Source organism: Gobius niger, assembly GCF_951799975.1.
Source record: "Gobius niger genome assembly, chromosome: 9".
Lineage (NCBI taxonomy): Eukaryota > Metazoa > Chordata > Actinopteri > Gobiiformes > Gobiidae > Gobius > Gobius niger.
The window spans coordinates 21,251,612-21,271,271 of record NC_136860.1 but is presented as its reverse complement, the minus strand read 5'-3'; the positions used below and the strand labels follow the sequence as shown (position 1 = coordinate 21,271,271).

General features: G+C 41.3%; 2 protein-coding genes across 16 annotated transcripts in view; both read right to left on the bottom strand.

Moving 5' to 3' along the window:
• Positions 1 to 973: 973 nt before the first annotated feature.
• Positions 974 to 3,702, bottom strand: fbxl3a (F-box and leucine-rich repeat protein 3a). The gene is made up of 5 exons (XM_079563112.1): positions 3,554 to 3,702; positions 2,908 to 3,286; positions 2,711 to 2,833; positions 1,756 to 1,927; positions 974 to 1,671 (listed from the first exon to the last, which is right to left on the bottom strand). The coding sequence occupies exons 2-5, from the start codon at positions 3,283 to 3,285 to the stop codon at positions 1,031 to 1,033; spliced, it is 1,314 nt and encodes a 437-aa protein (XP_079419238.1). The 5' UTR covers position 3,286; positions 3,554 to 3,702; the 3' UTR covers positions 974 to 1,030.
• A 978-nt stretch (positions 3,703 to 4,680) lies between these two features.
• mycbp2 (MYC binding protein 2) overlaps positions 4,681 to 19,660 on the bottom strand; it is a 35,269-nt gene continuing 20,289 nt past the window's right edge. For 4 of the 15 annotated variants that reach the window (XM_079562726.1, XM_079562736.1, XM_079562733.1 and 1 more), the window contains 33 exons: positions 19,336 to 19,413; positions 18,615 to 18,839; positions 17,636 to 17,768; positions 17,430 to 17,549; positions 16,638 to 16,823; positions 13,894 to 15,480; positions 13,652 to 13,821; positions 13,322 to 13,569; positions 13,067 to 13,234; positions 12,816 to 12,973; positions 12,538 to 12,737; positions 12,328 to 12,477; positions 12,074 to 12,237; positions 11,838 to 11,994; positions 11,522 to 11,746; positions 11,375 to 11,440; positions 11,001 to 11,240; positions 10,827 to 10,916; positions 9,967 to 10,047; positions 9,633 to 9,899; positions 9,232 to 9,515; positions 9,063 to 9,159; positions 8,861 to 8,980; positions 8,677 to 8,778; positions 8,476 to 8,604; positions 8,264 to 8,396; positions 8,062 to 8,165; positions 7,795 to 7,983; positions 6,752 to 6,859; positions 6,441 to 6,650; positions 6,253 to 6,360; positions 6,009 to 6,174; positions 4,681 to 5,932 (listed from right to left, as the gene is read on the bottom strand). In XM_079562726.1, the coding sequence (XP_079418852.1) occupies positions 5,817 to 5,932; positions 6,009 to 6,174; positions 6,253 to 6,360; positions 6,441 to 6,650; positions 6,752 to 6,859; positions 7,795 to 7,983; positions 8,062 to 8,165; positions 8,264 to 8,396; positions 8,476 to 8,604; positions 8,677 to 8,778; positions 8,861 to 8,980; positions 9,063 to 9,159; positions 9,232 to 9,515; positions 9,633 to 9,899; positions 9,967 to 10,047; positions 10,827 to 10,916; positions 11,001 to 11,240; positions 11,375 to 11,440; positions 11,522 to 11,746; positions 11,838 to 11,994; positions 12,074 to 12,237; positions 12,328 to 12,477; positions 12,538 to 12,737; positions 12,816 to 12,973; positions 13,067 to 13,234; positions 13,322 to 13,569; positions 13,652 to 13,821; positions 13,894 to 15,480; positions 16,638 to 16,823; positions 17,430 to 17,549; positions 17,636 to 17,768; positions 18,615 to 18,839; positions 19,336 to 19,413 (6,579 nt within the window). In that variant the 3' untranslated portion in view covers positions 4,681 to 5,816. The remainder of the gene's footprint in view (positions 5,933 to 6,008; positions 6,175 to 6,252; positions 6,361 to 6,440; positions 6,651 to 6,751; positions 6,860 to 7,794; positions 7,984 to 8,061; positions 8,166 to 8,263; positions 8,397 to 8,475; positions 8,605 to 8,676; positions 8,779 to 8,860; positions 8,981 to 9,062; positions 9,160 to 9,231; positions 9,516 to 9,632; positions 9,900 to 9,966; positions 10,048 to 10,826; positions 10,917 to 11,000; positions 11,241 to 11,374; positions 11,441 to 11,521; positions 11,747 to 11,837; positions 11,995 to 12,073; positions 12,238 to 12,327; positions 12,478 to 12,537; positions 12,738 to 12,815; positions 12,974 to 13,066; positions 13,235 to 13,321; positions 13,570 to 13,651; positions 13,822 to 13,893; positions 15,481 to 16,637; positions 16,824 to 17,429; positions 17,550 to 17,635; positions 17,769 to 18,614; positions 18,840 to 19,335; positions 19,414 to 19,660) is intronic. The other 11 variants (XM_079562734.1, XM_079562735.1, XM_079562730.1 and 8 more) reach the window with 9 other exon arrangements.

The following is a 19,660-nucleotide window of genomic DNA, read 5'->3' as shown; positions in this document are numbered from 1 at the left end:
TCTTCAAACAGAATCAAGTGGATGTATTGACATGAGCATTGACAAAAGACTAGAAATATTGTTGGTAAATTACCAAATGAATACAAATGAATATCTCCAGTCTCTTGCTCAATGCAAAACAGCTCAACAGATGAGATGAAGGCAATGAGGAGGGCAGATACTTAAAGAATGAAGAAGGTTTAGTTTGAATAGGCAAATAGAAGATACTAATGAAACCTTTAAAAATCATATACATAAACTATTAGATGCACAAGAGAAGGCTGCAATAGAATGCACAAATATCAGACTGTACAAACGGCATCAAAGTCTACTGTCAAATTCAAACTTGTGAATCTATACACTTTACTCTATATACACTCTAGATTTAAGATTTAAGAAGATCATGGCAAAGATCTGGGAGATAAAATGATGGCATTTGTGCCATACAAATGAGGGCCTACCTCACTGAACTTCAGATTCATAAAGTGCTTATACATAATTAGAGATAAAACAGAGTTGTATTTCAGCGTGTATGGTGTACCTACCACATCATGGCACAACTCCAGGACCGTAATTGCCGCATTCAACGCATCAGCTCACATCACTTATGCACTCGGCTTCAGCCAGGTCTTTGAACATTGTGATTGAAAAAGCATGACTTAGACTAAATATAGAAGTTCTAGTCTAAAACTGAGTTTAATGAGATGTGAGATGTTAACACACAGTTGAAAAAAAGAAGCCAATCCAATACTTTCTTTTAAAACTTGCTTCACTCACATGCATCAATCCAAAAAACTAACTTGGCAAACACTTGCATACACTATTCATAACTGTAAGCCATGACTCTTCACGTGTAATTTATCTCTTACTCTTTTACTTTAGTCATCACTGAATAACCATCACGGGGCCACAACTAAATTCTCCTTCACTAAAACGAAAAAAAAAAAAGCAAGCCATCTCCACAGTGATCCCCAATATGTCTCTTTTCGATCTTTAACATATGGGGCATGGACATGAAAACTACACACAACCCTTTGCGAGTCCATTAAGTTCACCATGTCGGCATCATGTCTGGAAACCAGACTCGCCCAAGATGCTTGGAAACCTCCCAGTGAATCTCATCCAGGGAGTATTTGTGATCAGGGATCAGCACCTCCTCCATGATAGAAAGCTGTGAAAGCCTCCGGCCACACATCTTCACAAACTCCACAAATGCGCTGCAGGAGACCTCGCACTCCCCCAGGCCGATGGCAGACAGCTGGGTGCAATGCTTGGCAATACGAATGAGCTCTTCATCCAGTGGACGCAGACCATTCGCACAGACCACCAGCTCCACCAGACGGGGGCAATGTAGGCCCACACGGCCCAGCACCTCCTTGCTAACCGAGCGTCCGAAGTAAAGGTGTGTAACAGGAATTTCCTCATTAAAGAAGGGGCCAAATTCATTTTCATAGAGAAAGAAGTACATAACAAGGTTGAATTTTGGAGAATGTCGCACCATAGCGTCCCAGCTGCTCTTTTTAATGGTGTGGAAGTGCTGTCCAGGATTCTCGCTCACAACATCAATACGGAGATGTTCCAGATGAACGTGCTTCTCTGAAGACAAGGCCAACAGGAGCTCATCACTTAGGAGATGGTAGTTCAGAGCTAGTTCTCTTAACCCATGACACTGGTCAGCCACACAAAGGATCCCTAATACACATATTATATCATTAAGAAAAGGTTTGTACACTTGGAGCAGTGCAAGTATTGAAATTTTAACAGTTAAAGTCTTACCTGCTGGAGACACATGAGGACAGCTGCTCATTTTCAACAGTTTCAGAGTGTCGCTGTTGTTTGCCACCAGCACTTTAAGAGATGGATCATCTACTGGTGTGTCATCAATTTTTAGCGAGGATAATGACTTGGAGTTGACAAACACCACAGTCAGAGCTGAGATGAAGTGAGACTGTAGAAAAGACTAATTAGTATATTGTTCAACTGTATGAGGCAACAGCCACAATACAGTAAGTGATTGTACATCATGACAACGTAGTTGTTCGAGCGGTGTTGTTACAGTTCATCTACAAATTAAGATTATTGCCCAAGAGCCTAAACATTTTGATTTTCAAACAGTATTCTCTGAATGACATGCACACACACAAAAAAAAAATCTATATTTGAGTAAATGTCATGTCCTTGAATGTGCAAGAACTCACACTTCTGAATCTCTAACCCAACTAGGGCTGAAACGACTAATCGATTAATCGATGACTAATCGATTATTGAAATAGTCGACAACTATTAATACTATAACTAGTAATCGATGAATCGTTTTCTGGTTCACACAGACTAAAATGGAGCAAAAATGACATAAAAATGTAGTATTTTTGATGAAATCCTACTTTGTTTATATAGTTAGGGTCTGTGTACATTTTGTTCATTGTAAATTTCCTGAATAAAGCCTCCAGCAAACATTTCCCTTTAGTTTACTCCATCAACACATCTTCAAGCAGCGCCACAAAATAGAAAAATAATTATTAATAATAATAATAATAATAATAATAATAATAATAATTTTCCAACACCAATTCACAGCAAATTAATCGACAGATTAATCGATTACAAAATAATCGTTAGTTGCAGCCCTAAACCCAACCTGTTGATATAAGATGGGCTCATGATGACAATAAAACCACTGAGTCAGTAGAAGATTCTTAAGAGGAAAAATGCACCCTGTGATCATATTTACCTTTGGGACCTCCATAAAACTGGGCCGAGCAGTGGAGATGAGCCCCAATGTCTTAAGTGAGCAGTTCACCAACTGAGAAAGGATGTCGCACGCTGCCTCCGCCGACTCTGTGCTGCTGTCCACCTGACAAGAAATCAACCATTTCTTACACTTAAAATACACACATAACACTGAGGGCCGTGGAAACCTGCTCTCACCTTGAAGCTGACATATTGCAGGTGATTGGAGTGCCTTTTGATGATCTGCTTGATTAGATCTGGATGTGTGGCCTTGAGGTAGGAGCTGGCTGGTTGGTTGAGCTCAAACTCGAAGCACCTCCACAGCTCAGGCATGTGAAAAGCCTGGTTCCATCTGCGACACACCTGGGAGGCATAGGCCCGGTCCAGTAGGGGAAGGTACTGGAAGATGTGCAGCAGCAGCTCCTGGGGCAGCCGTTCCCATTCACAGTTTGCAGCTGTGTCACCGAGCTCCGCCGCAGGCTCCTCACCGTGCTGTGGCCGCAGCCTTTTACACTCTTCAGGAGGACTGGCACTGCAGGAGCCACTGCGCTGCTCCTCCGCTTTCATCCGTTTCATTCTAAGAAGACAAGATTTCAAACTAAATTAAACTCAAATATTGTTTTCCAAAGGGCAAAATGACGGAAGAGAGTCGCCAAAGTTCTAACAGTCTGTGTGCTATAGCCACGTTATTTTGGTATGCAAAGACGCAGATGCTCTCGAGCATAATGTCATTGTGTACACTGTCCTGATAAATAAATGAACAGACAAGGATAAAAAAATAACATCACCAAAACATGTGTATCACTCAAAACACGCGTGAAATCACACTGGCCGTCCATCCTACCTCGATGTTTACACTCAGCTAGCTAGCTCAGTAGCTGTTAGCAAAATAATCCGAAGGAAAGACTGACTCTTCAACCCGGGCCCACGCAGGAAAAACTCATTCGTGTGAAGCAGAAAACGCGCATCGGAGCCCAATACCAGCGCCTCTTAATGGGTGAGAAAAGCTTTCCATAAAGAATCGGTCCGAGTCCGCACCTCTACACGGTTGACCCAATTCCTAAGCGGGAGCTGCAACTGCTCCGATCTGCCCCCCCTCAACGAAATGGTTGTTGTGAGAGGAGCGGTGCATTGTGGGATACTCGATCTGAAATGGCTGTGGAAGAGAAGTATGAGAGGCCTATCTTTTTGGTCTTCTATGGGCTTATTTTTTAGGAGAAAAAGAAGCAAATTTGCCAGAAAAAAATAGCAAATTTGCTAGTAAAAAGCAGATTTGTGAGGGGGGGAAAAATCGCAAATTTGCAAGAAAAAATAGCAAATTTATGAGAAAACAGTCGTAAATTTGCCAGAAAAAAGTAGCAAATTTATGTGATAAAAGTCGAAAATTTGGCAGAAAAAAAAAAAAAAAATTGCCGGAAAAAAGTAGATTGTGAGAGAAAAAAAAATCGAAAATTTGCTTGAAATGTATGAGTAAAAAGTCGAAAATGTGCCAGAAAAAAAGATGCAAAAAATGATGCTAGCCTACTGTGTTGGCATCCAAAATAAAAGCAGGACACATGAGCATTATCATAAACATAAGAACATATTCTGAGCTTTTAGCTTTGGGTAAAGCCAAACTGAATAAAATGTGCTTGGTTCAGGTGGGGGTAAGAGGTTAAAAAGCATAAAATTCAACTCAAACTGGCATTACATCAATATTGCTCAACTAATAACATTATTTTTAATAAACTAATCAATTATTGCATTGATTAGTTTATTAAAAATACAAAAGTTTTGGTCAGTCACATTCAGCTGCAGTTTTGGCAGAAATTGACCAAAAATGTTTTGCTCAAATGTAGCTTGTTGTGTCCAATTTGCTTTTGAATATCAATTTCCCCTTATTCCTCCGTTTGATGGAATGTTTGCAAATCTTAATAAAATACGCACGCATTTCTTTTATTATTTCAGTTGATTCTTCATAAAAGACAGTACAAAAACGTGCGAAACAGAGAACCCGGTTTATTACCATTCAACTCCATCCACCACAAATATTACAACGCAGATTTACGTGTATTAAGCATTTTATTTAACAGCAGCTCATATGTTCTACTCTCTGTTTCAATTGTCCTAACCCCCTCCCACCCCACCCTCTGCCTCCAACTTGGAAAAAGTATAGTGGGTACACAATATATTTGGTGTCAAGACGGGCCCTTTCATCTTACTCAACTGTCAGTCTCCTCCTGAGTGTCTTGGTATTTTGTTTATATCACCGAGGGTTGCAAACAAGATTTACATCCACCATTTAAATGACTGTACTGCAGGTGCCAGATTTCTACTTCTCATGGACAGGAAATGAGCTGACATTAGGATACTGACTACTGTATAAAAATGTACAGTGGCTTTATCAACATACATTCCATAGGTTAAACAGCTGCAAAATAGGAGGCACACCCAGTATTGCACTTCAATAAAAGTTCTGGCTCAAAACATAACCCAGAATAACAAACAAAAGTTGAAGTGGAGAGTAGCAACTTTGTAATACAGCTATTTTGAATAATATCATTATATACATACTATTTTCCTCCAAACATAACATTTTAACAGTCTTTCCCACCATCTATTTTTTTCTGTCAAAACATGATGCACTTGACAGTGGAGAATACTGTACAAGATTACGAAAAGTTTACATATAACAATATTTTAATTTTATAGGAAGCTGGAAATGCGGCCTGTTCCTTTTTTTAATACCCACTGATCCAAACCTGTCTTAGTCATTTTATTTTATACCCATTGTTAAATCTCGTAATGTTACACTTCAGTGATCAGGAGGTATGCAACGTCTAAAGAAGCCGAGGGATACAACGGCCGCATGCAAACACGTCACAAGTTATTTTCTTTTTTTCCTTTTTTTGATTTAAGGATATTGTTCTTTATTTTATCAGGTCATTTCAGAGTAGCCACCACTCATGTTTATGGCGAGTACATGTTACTGCAAACCTGAAGACGCCTGGCTTAGGGCAGAGACCTGGTCCAGTGTCAAGGAACCTTGGTGCCTGAGCCAAGCTTCACGGCTGAGCTTCTGCAGCAGCCAAATCACAGTAGAGAACTGCTTCTCAGTACAGTTCAAGTTAAAAAGTGTGAGCATTTCTACACACACCGCAGCCCAAAGCAAACTCCTCTCCTGTCGGAGGATGCACCACATGCAATGGGCACTCCGTTCCCTCCAGCTGCTTGCCTTTGGGACCTGTGACAAAGGAAAGAGAGAAAGTTTGTGTTTTGTTTTGATTGATTGATTCATTGTCAATAAAGCTGTTATGCACCTGCAGGACAATGCGGCAGCTCCTCTTTAGGAATGCTGGTCATCCTTTGAAAGTCGTCATGACAGGCATTGCAGAAGTGCGTGGTGCCAAAGCAAAAGAAAACTGCTACAGAGCAGCAGTACCGACATTTATACTCCAGGAAGTCTGTGCCATGCTTGGAGCACATCTACAAGAGCACAAAGGAAACATTAAGGGAATTGAAAAATTAGCCCAACCTTTGATTATTAAGGAGTATATTGCCCACCTGAGCTCTCGACACATCTGAACAGGCTCCACAAATGAGCTCACTTGGGTCATAGTCATCTCCTTGTCCCGCTTCAGCATCACAGCGTGCCTCTCCACCAAAATATGCCTAGTAAAATAGTACAATGAACTCTCAAAGCCAACACACAATATTCATAATAATTGTCAATCTATTAGAAGATGGATAACCTTTTTGCATTTGTAGCAGACATAGTATGCATATCTGTTCATAGCAAATCCAGCGGGGTCACTGTGGAAGCGAGCTCCAGGAGTAGTTATCGCCTCACTTTTATGAAGACCCTCATACTCCAGCCTCATCAAAGCCTTTCTCCTCACATCCTCATAAAGCTCCTTAATTGGATCCAGCAAGTCCTTGAGCACAGAGTGATTGATCTTGTTCTAGAGACAGGACAAAAAATAATAATTAGGCAAATAGTTTTAGCAAAAAAAGCAATCTTTAATCTAAATCATATCCAACATAGAACCAACAAGAACCTCACCTTGCAAATCGGACACTGCATAAAACCAAAAGTGATCCGAGGCCCAAGCCAGCGATTTTCCAGAACACGTCGTGTACACTGAAGGTGGAATACATGAGAGCAATCCAGCTGGGAACAGAACAAAAATGTTTTGTAAACATGGGGTCACACGCTGTGCCCACACCCTGGAAAACGTCTCACATAATCTCCCTACTAAAGAAAAAACATGTGCCAAAGGGTGCAGTGACTTTCGTTTACTGCAGTTGTTGGGAGAAAACAATCATCACTCCCATGCTCTCTGTGTCAGTGCAGGTCAAATTACTGTAGATTCCTATCAAATTGCCTACAAGCAGGGAGGTAACACCAAAGACGATGTGGCTACTCTCACGCACCTAGTCTTAAAACATCTGAGCAAAACAAACCATAACTCGTACGCCAGAGTTTAGTTAATTGACTTTTCATCTGCATTAGGTTCAACACATTGAGGATAAAAGTCTGTTGTTGTCAAATATGCATTTCCTTGGCATCAACTCCCACATCATCCACTAGTACCACTCTTTCCTCACAGACTATAGCTTGTCAGAGTGTATAGCACACACTTCCCCTTGACCAGTAGAAAACTGGCTAATAAAATCTCCACAGATTCAAACCATGTGCTGCACAAAGAAATTGAGCCGCTGCCTTCCAGAAGGCGTTTTCAAGTCCCTAACTGCAGGAGAAAAAGGTACGAACATTTCTTTATGCTCTCTTCCATCCCATTATTTATCAAGTAGTAGTGAATTCACATACTGGACTTTTTATATCTCTACAGTCATTTCAGTCATGAATGTTGAATGATTTTTTTTTTTATGGGGCTCTATGGCAGCAGTGCAACATCTGGGACTACAGGTGGAAAGCATTTTTGTGATATAGTCTGGTACAATGCATTTTTCCTTTATGGTCAAGGCACTGTCCTGGTTTAAATAAAAAACATAACATACCAAAGTTTTCTGTTTATCTTATGTAGAACGTTATAAAACACAAATACAAAAGTACACAATATAGAGATAGTCTTAAATTTTCACCTGTATCGCAGGAGCTGCTGAGAGAGCTTCGGTAAAGCAGATCATACACATGTCATCTGCATCTTGCTTCAGGCAGCCAGTGTTTTTGTCACAGCCGTGCAGACAGGGCAGACAGCTGTCTTCATTCTTGACTCCACCACACGGGTGCCCACAAGAATGCGTTTTACTGCAGGCAAGTTTGGCATACTCCTACAAAAGAGACAAAGATCAAACTAGGGCTAAGAAACCATTAAGTGGCAGTAAACAGTATTTAGCAACTGCAAGTACCTGGCAGTCAGGGTCTGAACAAACACTTCCTACAGCTGAGAGCTCAGTTCCATTCCTGGTACCACAGAACCGACAGGCATCAGAGCTGCTGGATGCTGGTTTACCTACAAAATACAGACTTTTAATGCATATCTGTACAAGTCGCGAGAAAGCTGAAGCCAATCTCAGTTGATCTCAGGATTAATAGATTACTAATAGTTACCCGTATGCTCTCTAAACTCCACCATGGCCTTCATAGTCTTGGAGTCAGCCAAAGCCATAAGCCAGAAAAGTTTGGTCCTTCCGCAGCCTTCATGGAGATCCACCTTTATAGCCTCCTCTTCTTCCTTGAACACCTAAGCAACAAATGTAAGAAGATATATTTTTACTGTTTAATATAACTTTATTTGTGTATGTTTTCGGGAGTCCAGTAACCTGTCTTTGATGAGAACGTGTGCGCCGATGCAAGTGGAGGAATCGGTCACAGTCGGTACAGAGGTTACCACAAATGTTACACAGGATGATGGCTGCTGTCTCACCATCATCGTGGTTGTCACACATGGGCTGTTAAGCACAACACATAAATATTAAACTGAAATAATATTTTTTTATACGGCCCTCCAGGACAGTCCCTACCATCTGTTTTTGTTGACCATCTTTGCCCATCCACCGGCCAGAAGACAGCCGGTCTACATGATCCTGGTCCAGAACACAAAGTGAAGCTAAAGCTAGCCACAGCTGAGGAGAATAAAGGGCATCATTTAATTGCTTCATGACTTTTCATAAACATTATATTGTGTGTATGTGTGCATCATCTCACCCTTGTTGTGGCGATACATCTTACAGGAGACCTATGCTCCTCCTCCATTTTGGTCAGAGCAATGATGGTCTCAGCAATTGCATTTTTAGTGACTCTGGACCATGCATCGGAAAGATGACCCTTTAAAAACAGAACTAAGTTAGTCATGGTTTATGGACAAAACTTAATAAAACTAGTAAAAGAACACAGAATAACAACTTACAGCTGCCATGTCTTTGACCAGTTTTATGATGATCTCTGCAATTTGGGGAGGAGTTGAGCCTTTCATCCACCAGTGGCTCTCACCTCTTCTGATGTAACTAAAGAAACAAAGAAATGATGATTAAAATAGAATTCAGTTATTTTTATTCTGGTAATCAGTGCATACACACCTAGAGTTAAAGATCATTGGCAGTGTGACAGTCGTAACACCTTTGCCCACAGCCATGCCAGCAGTGCCAGAAATAGTGGTGCCTTTGGCTTTCAGCTGCACAGTAAGGGCTTTTGCAATGCATCCTAAAAACATGTCTAGTATGCCTAATTTGTTCCAGTCGCCTTTCTCTGTGGAGTGGATGATGTCACTGATATCTGCTGGGGGCAGAGCCTTCACGCCGATAATGCTGGCGAGTCGCACTGGTGTCACCTCTGGAAGCACACGTCTAAGCAACGAAGTCACCTAGGACGAACACATTTGTACAAAAAATTAAGGACAGGCCAATTAGAAATGGACATGAACAAAAATAAATATTGATATGTTTTGCAAGACTAGTGCAATAGCATACCCAGCACCCACCTGTCTTTGTACACGTGGAGAGGCGGTATGAAGCAGCGAGAACAAATCTTGCATTAAAGTTAGCTGTTGAGCAAGATACTGGCGGCCAACATTGGAGCCACTGAGAGCTAGGACCATTGACAGCAGCTCAAAGCAGTAGGCATCTGAAGACGCATCATCGTCACTTGGCTGGGAGTTGGCATTTTCTTTACTTGAAATGGCATGCTCCCACTCCTCCCTGACGCGTGTGGCCTCCATACGGATAGCTTGAACAATATGTGCACACACCTGCAAATATATCAATTAGTGAATGTGAAGATTAAAAGGGAATTTTATAGATGACCTGGATGTTTACTTGTTTCTGTAGATTAGTTAGTTTGCTCCTGCTGAAGATGATGCCAACCATGTGCTCCTTAAGATCTGCATCCGATGGTACCTATTCGTAGAAAATATATTATCAATGTATGGTCCATTCATGATGAACAAAATTATTAATGGCACTTCATTCCACAATTCCTGGTTTATTCCCTTTACGTGTATGGTTGTATTGCCAACCTACTCACAATAATAGAATTTACAGATCACACTACAATGCTGGCAAGCGCTTGAAATGACTTTTTATGATATGTATATACAGATTTTTAATTGATGTTTTATGCATTTCCTGCAGCTATGCAAGAAAGAGAATTTCGATGTGATTAATTTTGCTATGACAATCGTGGAGCTAGTTACAAACAATGATGAAACATCTTACAGAGAAAAAATAGAACAGCAGACGGGATAGAGCTCTGAAAAAAACTTAACTTTAAAAAGAGACAATGTTTGATTTTCAGAGGCATCATGAGGCCCACTCTCCCATTAAAATCAAGGGAGAGGATGTTGAGATAGAGAACCTCATATGGACGACAAAGTCCTCTGCTCTGTTTAAAAAGTCTCAATAGAAGACATTTTTAAGATGCGCTGCCTCCATAGAGCCAAAATCATCTTGGGAGATGAGACCCATGCCTATCACCACCTGTTCTCTCAGTTGCCGTCTGGGAGACTGTATAGGTGCATTAAAGCACACATGTTCTGGCTCAGAAATAGCTTTGTGCCGAGAGCCATTATTGAGCTGATAATCATTTGGGTTTTTTTTGAGAGAGAGAGAATGTGTGGAAATGTGTGTACTCTCAACATGGATGCACAGTAAATAATAAAGATGAGGTGAACACAGACCTTGTCCTCTCCTTCTGGAGATGACAACAAGTTTTTCTCTTCTTGCTCTGGAGTTGGCTCGGCATCACCAGAAATGAGTTTTCCGAAGACCTGATTAAAAATGAACAGGACATGTTCATGTGAGTTTTTTAGATGGATTAATGAATTACCGTTACAATGACAACAAAGACCAACCTGTGAGGTGATGAGGCGAAACACCCTCAGTGTCTCAGCCTCACAGTTCTTCTGTTGGGCCATGCTAGCAGACACTTGCCCTGGGATCTTAATGCTCTCCCCGTCTTTCCAGCCGAGCACCTTGACCTGACGGACCCGAAGCGTGTTTTCTGGGCCTTTCAGCTCCACTTTAATCACATGATGATCCCCACCAGGCAGCTCACTATTCACCCAGCCCATGTGTCGAGAATCAAGGTCAACCTAGAAAACGTTGAGGAAATTGATGATTTTGGTTTAAGAAAATCATGTTTGGGTTATATTGTGTGGGTTTTTTGTATGATGTAACAACAAATGGCTTTTTACATTTACTTTTAAAAACTGAAAGCAGTTTATACCTGTTTTATCCTACAGAGGTCCTCAATAGCTTTTCCACACAGGAATGTAACTGAGGTGACTTTGTTCTGAGAATGGCATAAATAAATTTGTTAAAACTGCATGTACAGCCAATGCACTTGAATGAAACAATTCTGTTGCTTTCTCACCCCAATGTCTCTGGAGTTGTCGACATGCACCGACACATTTGAAGCATTAATGCCTTTCACACAGCTAATGGTAACACTTTTGGTTTTGTTCTTGTCTTCATCTCCAGATTCCCAAAAGGTCTCTGTAGATCCATCAGTGAGACTTCCAATCATGGCTGGTCGACTAGAAGTCTTCATGTCCACCACACTCGTTAGGTCTTTTAAGCACGTCACTAGACATAGATCCTGTGACATATACAGTATTTAAAAGTGTTATATATATATATATATATATTTAATAAGTTACAGTGAAATGTATATGATCGTAAACGATTACCTGACTCATAGCTTCATAGCCAGATTGCACACTGATATTAAAGCTTTCCTCGCTGTCCCCATCATCCGATTTGGACAATATATTGTTGATGTGATGGAAAACGTTGCTTTGATGAAGGAATTGATGGTCTGACTGCTTGAATTTGAGACTCCAGCATCTGAAAATGTATACCCGTATTTTTAAAACATGCTTCTGGAAATACAAGGAAATTGATCTGTAACAATTTGTAGCAAGACCTGAGAGCCATTTGCTGAAGCGAGCTGCCACTGGGAAGGGACATCATAAGGTCAGAGATGGTCTGGAGGAGCCGGTGGAAGGTGTGAGGAAGAGGATGAGCTGCCTCCCCAGCAATGACGATATCTGACAGAGGATGCTCACAGACACCAAGGTCTCTCTCCTGCTGTGGGTCAAAATAACGTGTTAAAAACAAAACAAGCTTCATGTCATTTATTATTGTTTCTAGGTTTGCATCATAATAGCAATTACTCACCTGCTCCACAACTTCCTTGTTGCCTTTGTTTTCCTCGTCTTCCTCATCTTCAGGCTCAAAAGGAGATGGTGTAAGAGAAGCGACAAAATGCCAGAGTATATCATGCAGGGAGGTGGTTTGAATTACGTTACAAAGTAACCAGTTGAAAGCCTAGAAAAAGAAGCAATTATTATTTTTTTGTTCATATACAATTATGTCGAAAATCAATACCTCCATGGCGAAGACTCTGCATGCAGACTTCCTCAAAGCATGCTTCATGGCGACTTCCAGTCCCTCAAGATCATGATGCTGAATGACAAAAGCCAGGACAGGCCATTGGAAGTTTCTCTCTCCCTTACTGAGTGAGCCATGAGCCGAGATAAGCCTGGACAACTCAGGAGAGGGGTGTCGCAACAGAGAAGATCCCACCTCTAAATGACACACAGAGCAGGTTAATATTACAAACCTAGACTCAAAATTACTATTTGCATTAACAAGGGAAACCCTACCTGCATCGCCACTGTGCACCCTGCGCCTGGGAACAGCTTTCACTCGAGCTTGTGAAGGTGAGTGTTGTTTGTCATACTCAGACGCTACAACAGAGTACGACCTCTGGAACACCGTCCTCTTAGCTGTATCACTGTCTGTAATTGGACTGGTCTCAAGACTAAAATATAATAACAAAAAGAAGTTCAACTTTTAGTCTGTACAAAGCACAAACATTTACAGAAGAAAAAAAAAATCTGTTTGGATTGTTTACCTTGGGGGCATTGATTTCATGTTACTTTCCGGTTCCTCAAACACATTAGGGCAAGCATCAGGTGTGACTGAAATGTAGGGGGCAGGGACAGAGGTGGAGCGCAAATATCTCATCTCATCTTGGAAAAGGTTATCATCCTGGTAAACCCCAAAGTTTTCCGTGTGTTGCCTAGTTTGTATAACATAACAAAAGAAAGGTTTCAGAAAGGTTTTATGATGTACTGCATTTTAATAGCATAAGTAAGTGTATAGCTACCTGGCAAGGGTCTGCAGGTAAAGACAACCCATTTTGTTGGGCATTTCTTCTGACACACCTTCCTTAAGGCTGGGGAGCAGCTGCGAATGTGGGGGCCGAGGTGGATGATGGCAAAGCATGCTGGGCTCTGCAGCACTGCTCAGAGACAGCAGGAACAAAGCATTTGCACGAATGACCTGGTGGGCCTCCATAGTGGGCAAGGCCCTTGGCGTTTTGACCTGTAATGGTTTCTTCCTTGACTGCTTCACCTACAAAGTAAAATCAAGATTTAACAAATTTTACATTATTAAAGAAATGTGGACTGTTGTTGCTTCAACAACATAAAGCTACCTTCTCCCTGGCAGCAGTTTGTTTCTCCCTCAAGTATTTTTCTCGACAGCGATCACACACAAGGTACCAGGTGCTACCACCAATGCCTCCATCTCCACAATTTCCAGCCCAACCACCACAGAAGTGACCAATACTGTTGTACCCTTGGCCACCGGCATAGCGGCCACAACCTGTGGAAGACACGTGGAAGTTAAGTCCCACAAAGAAACATTATTAATTGCCAGAGTTGGGCTTATTCTTACCAGGGTGGGCCTGTCGCATATGGTAAGTGACGGGGTATGGATGCGATTCCCCACACAGCTCACAGATGGTGTCTTTCTCCGGCCCACCCATGGCGAGCTGTGCCATCTCTCCAAATAGATTCCCTCTGGGGCGCACCTCAGCCTTCTCTCTCTTCTTCTTCTCCTTCTTTGCTTTTTTACCGTCTTTCTCATGTTCCTTCTTTTTCAGGATAGCGCTTGAGCCTGGGCTTGGGAATATCATGTTTTGGGTGGCAGCTTTGATTGTAGCCATTGATATATCTTCCCAAAAAGCAACCAAGTGTTGTAATGTCAAAGGTAAAATGGACTTTGCCCTCATTGAAGCATGTGACGCCATGTCATAGGAAATGCCATCGTTTTTTCCATCTTCACATTTCTCTGGGAGCGGTGGTTCTTTTAACATGGAAAGTACCTTGTTTTTGTTGATGCTACCCATCTTGGAAATATCTGGGCCATGGGGAGCTATGTTGAACATGTTGAGTGCTGATGAAATCTCCAAAGAGTGTCGGTTCTTTAGTTTGCTCTCCTTCTCCTCAGGCCCCTGCCCCCCAAGAGAGTTACGAATAGGGGCATGCTCTTTGGTTAAATCTGGATTAAACTTGAGAAATGAAGAACAGGCCATTGCATCATGTACAATACCTTCATGCCAGAGGAATGCTGCAAAGACAGCACGAGCACATTCGGCCACAGAGGGGGACATAGCCTGTTTGGCAGGCTCGGTAAGTCTTGCTGTGCCTTCAGCTTTAAACAAGGGTCCTGATTTGTCCTTCTTAGGCCGCGTGTGTCTGCTGGAGGTTTTGCGGCTGACCTTGGGAGATGAGCGGTTTTCCAGTTCCTCTTTGACTGGTGCTTTGCCAATGCTAAAGTGCACTTTGCAGGAACCATCCTCAGCATTTTCATCATTTGCATCTTCATTAGAGAGAAGAGTACTCGAAGTGCACACCTCCACAACTTCACTGTGCAGGTTTTCCTGGGTTACTTGAGAAGAGGGAATGCGATTCTCTGCATTATTTGGATCTTTAGGGGACAGTTTAGGCTTAGGTGAGGTAGACCTGCCCCTCAAAGGCTCCGTAAGGGGAACTTTCTTCTTCCGCAGTGTATCAGGATCGAGAGTGTACGAGTCTGATTTAGATCGTTCTCTGGGCGGATCCAGGCGAGATTTGGAAGGACTAACTTTAGAAGGGGAGTTTTTATCATGGTGAGACACAGAGTTCTGTTGGGAAGAAGTGCCAGAAGGACTGGACCTTCCTGAAGAGGGTGCGCCTTTCTGTTTTGGGGATGAGGAGCGAGAGCCAGGGTTTGGAGATTCTGCTCTTAGTCCTGGAGTCCTGCTGTCTCCCCTTAGAGCCTGTAGAGTGTTGTGATTAGGCGAGTGAGAGCGGCTGTGCATGTCCGACCTCAGTTTGGCCGTGTCTGATCTCAAAATCAGGGCTTCACTGGCTGAGAGTCCACCTTCCCCTGCCTTCATTCGGTTTCCGCGACTCTCCTGTTTTGGTGAACGATTTTCCAGCCGGTGTTTGGATGATGGAGACAATGGTCTGCCTCCAGACACCAGATTTCCACGCTCACCTGAAGATGGTTAAAACATATTAAAAACAGCTACAGTAGGGAAATGTACCAAAAGGTATAATACCAATTATTACCACTTTATAAGAGAAAACATAACTATAATGTATAGAGCTTATGCATATGACATTCCAATATGGCAAAATATAGCCACAGGAGCCAACTGTCAATTTTGAGAATTTGTTTTGACACTCAGTGTTGAGGGTCCTGTTTGGAATGAAAAGGAAAGCATGTGCATACCCTCTATGCACACATATATATGCATTTGTCAAGTTTCATATAATCAGGTTTGAAATAGTTGAGACACAAGCAATAGGCTGATGAAAGATGGATTCCAGCCCAGTCATACAATATGCCAAAATGACAATGTGAAAACTATTTGTGACGTTTTCCTATTAACAAAAGTCACATCTTACCCCTTATCCACCCCAGATAAGTCTGATCGTTACTACATTATGTAGTTACCCACCCTTTTGCTTTAAAGCGAGAGATGAGAGAGCAGTACCATGCCCAGCCACAGACACAGAGCTTTTGTGCACACGCTCACGAGAAGCAAGGCTGCGAGATGAACCATCTATAGCGGAAAAAGTGCAAGTGAGCCATGAACAATGCTATGAAATGCAAAAAGCCTAGACAGAGAATGAAAGAGTCATGGACAGAAAAGAGAAAAAGAAAAGAAATAGTAATAGACGGTTAAAGAGACAAAGAAACTTTGCAATGTTAAATCAGGTAAAAAGCGTACGTGCTAGAAGTAATTCAAAAATAAAATAAATGTAGAAAAGGAGAAAGCTGAAATTTTTAGCAACTTTTTCAGTCATAAGGGTTGGGGAAGTTTTTTTTAATGTAGTTTAAAATTTGAATTTATTTTGTTTTGTTCATGTGTAAAACAGTGGTTTACAGTGAATTCCTGGGCTGGAAAGATGGTGCATGGTAATAAAAAAAAATGGGTATGATGATATTAAATTAAAGGAACTGACTTTGGGGTAAGAAAAAATAAGCATGTTGTTAATTTTGCCTGTGGCAAAATTAGCAGTATCATGGTTAGGGAAATAAACATATTAATATTAAATTAATAGTAATATTAGATGACCTTTCTAAGGTGGGAACAAAACAATCAAGAGTTTTCAAGCAGGAACTGTCAAAAAGCATGACAGACTTACTGAGAAGCTGTGGTTGTGGTTGAGACAGTTGGGAAGGGGACTGTCCAAACACAAATGGACTGTGGGCAAGGGAGGAGGAAGAGGAGGAGGGAGTTTGGGCAGCTTGTTCAAAAATGGAGGAAGAGGGAGCTGCAGAGAGGAAAGGCCCAGACTGAATGGAATTCAGTATGGCACTCAACCGGTCACCTGCAAACAGGAGACAGAGGAGGTGGAACAACTATAGCTTTAACTATTGGCTGGAGGTTTCAGTGCAATGAGGATCATTCACTGGTAATCATTCAGTTCTTGTACACAACTGAAATGATGTGAAGAATGAGACTGTATCAATAAAGCATGAACTTTAACTTTAAGTCAAGGAGACAATTACTAAAACGCTGATTATTGATTAAGCTGCAACACTGACAGTTGCCACTGATGCAGCTGCATAGATGTACAATGTACAGAGGACCGTAGGCTTATGTCATTTTACAAAGCCAAGGTCCTTGGGAACTAAAGGCACCAACAGCAGTAACAGATAATCCCCAACTTTGCTGAATAAGTTTTGTTTTTATTGTATGAATTGAATTTTATGAATAGTTAAAAACAAACACTATGAAAGTCTGTATTGTGCTGTATGTAGCTAGTAGGAAAACGAGACAGATGACAGAGAAAGGTAAAGCATAAGCTGCATTGCAGAGTTGTCAAAGGAAAATGAAATCTGAAAAACCATTACTGATAAAAACCATGTTGTGAAAATGTGAAAATAAAAAAATGTAGCATTAATGGAGGTCTTTTGTAATGCCTTGACTTCACCTTTGTTGTTTGAGATGCCATAGTCGAAACCCTGAGCTCCATTTGATGTTGTTGATCTGTTGAACGCCTGAACAGAGAAAGGGCTGGGAGGTGGAGTCTGTGTCTCTAGAAGAGCTTGTTCTGTAGAAAAACATACATTTAAAATGTTCAGTTTCAAATGAATTACCTAATTGAGGCGTTCAAAGTTACAAAAGGAAGCATCTTACCCTCATCGTGTCTGAGATACTGATTTCCTCCACGGTCTCTTGACAAAGACCAGGCTTCTCCTTCATCGCTTTCACAAAACTCCACGATGCTGTTCTTATCCAGCTGTACCCACGTCCCCTCTGAGTTGACCACCTAATGCACAAACAACACTCTTCACCCATTCTTACATGTGTTTTCATCTCTTACTGGCAGAGTCAAGTCCAACTTAGGTGAAAATAGCACAGCAATTTCATACAACCGTTGACTCACATGCGCACACAATTCACTCGTGATTTCCCACTAATTACTATTAAACATTATTTTGAATTTATAGTCAGCAAAAGATTGCAAAACCCAGCTGTATATAAAGTAATAGCGAACAAAAAGCAGTTCAAAACCCAGAAAATTATTAGGGGGAAAATATGCATTCAATAATTGAAACAGTCTCAAAAACAGCGAACAGCATGACACACCAAAGCAGTCAAAATCATATCACTGAGTGGTTTATGAGTCGTTACAAGGTCAAAGAAAGTCCACTGATAGCAGTGTGGGGACCAATACATAGATAGTGAATAAGAGTTATGCATGAAACTAAGGTTCAATGAATTCCGGATGACCGCCAGAGGGCGGTGCTTAGCACCTGGATATATACACCTGCCCTGACGGCCAGGAGGAATAAAAAGTTAAAAAGGGCAAGAAAAAAAGTTTGGCCATTGGCCCCTGGAAACAGACTCCCGTAAGAAGTTTTCTGCCAAACAATAACCTGAAAGTGCAATGGATTAATAGAGAATCTACAGTATTATTAGTCAAAGTTTGAAGCCACAAAAGTGGATCCCAGCAAGAAAAACAGCAGGAAAATTCAGAAACACACCAATAACCAAAGCACCCAATTTAGCACAATTAAATTATGCCCAAAAGCACAAGCCACTGCACTTCTACATTCTGATTGTGAAGTTACTCAAGCCATGAAAACAGTGCATTTTTGGGGTGAGTGCATACCTCGCCTATTGCCTTGACTTTGTTGCCAAGTACTAACATTCCAATAGGGATACCCCTAAGGTTTGGGCAGCTTCTGATGTTGTGACCAGAAGGGCCGGTCTTCACTACCTTATAAAGCCCTGGGCCGCCGCCCTGCCCTGCCCTGTTCTGCACCCGAGTGGGGGCTTCGTGGGAAGGGCAGCTGCTCACCTCCTTTACGCTCTCCTCCGACTGGCCCCTGACCTCCTGCAACAGGTAGGAAAATGAAAGTCAGACAGGTTTTTAAAAAATGTTAATGAGAAGTCAGTAGATAAAATGTTGCAGTTGCCATTTCCGAATTATAAAAATGAACCAAAGTTTAAGAGTAAACATTTTTGAAACAACACATAGTTTTGTGACAACAGATAAACTAAAATGTATGGTCATTAATATCTCAGGAACATACTATGATACAAAGGGATGCAGGACTACACAACAAGTTTAACAACCTCATGCAACATACGGTTTTCAAATAAGACCCCATGCAACATTGAGTACATTTTGATAACTTAACTGTAGTTTTTATTCTTTTCACAGAATTTTAAAGTGAACAAAACAGGCAACCATGCAACTGTGGCTCAATCGTGCAACTGCTGTGTGAGGAGACTACACAGTCTCAGTTTAAGAGGGCAAGCAAAACTAAACATTTATTTGAAATTTTATTAAAAAGTCAAGCTACATTTCCCTTATTTCTATAACTCACCTGTGGGGGAAATACAGATAAGGGTGTCCATGACAAAAATCCGATATCCCTGACGCCTTGGCTAGCATTAAAGACATTCTACGCAAGAGATTGTAAGACAATCAAGAAACAGTTTCCCAAGAAAAAAGGAAAAGGCTGGGGGTACCAGTTCATGTATTTTTTTGGAAGAAAAATATTGTGTTTAAAGTAAAAATCTATTGAGTAAAGACAAAAGGGTGGTAAAGAACCATAATATAATACCCAACAGCAGACTGAGGAGAAAATGGTATCGTCTCCAATATCCTTGTCAGTGTTTTATCTCGGAATGACCAAATATTCATAATGA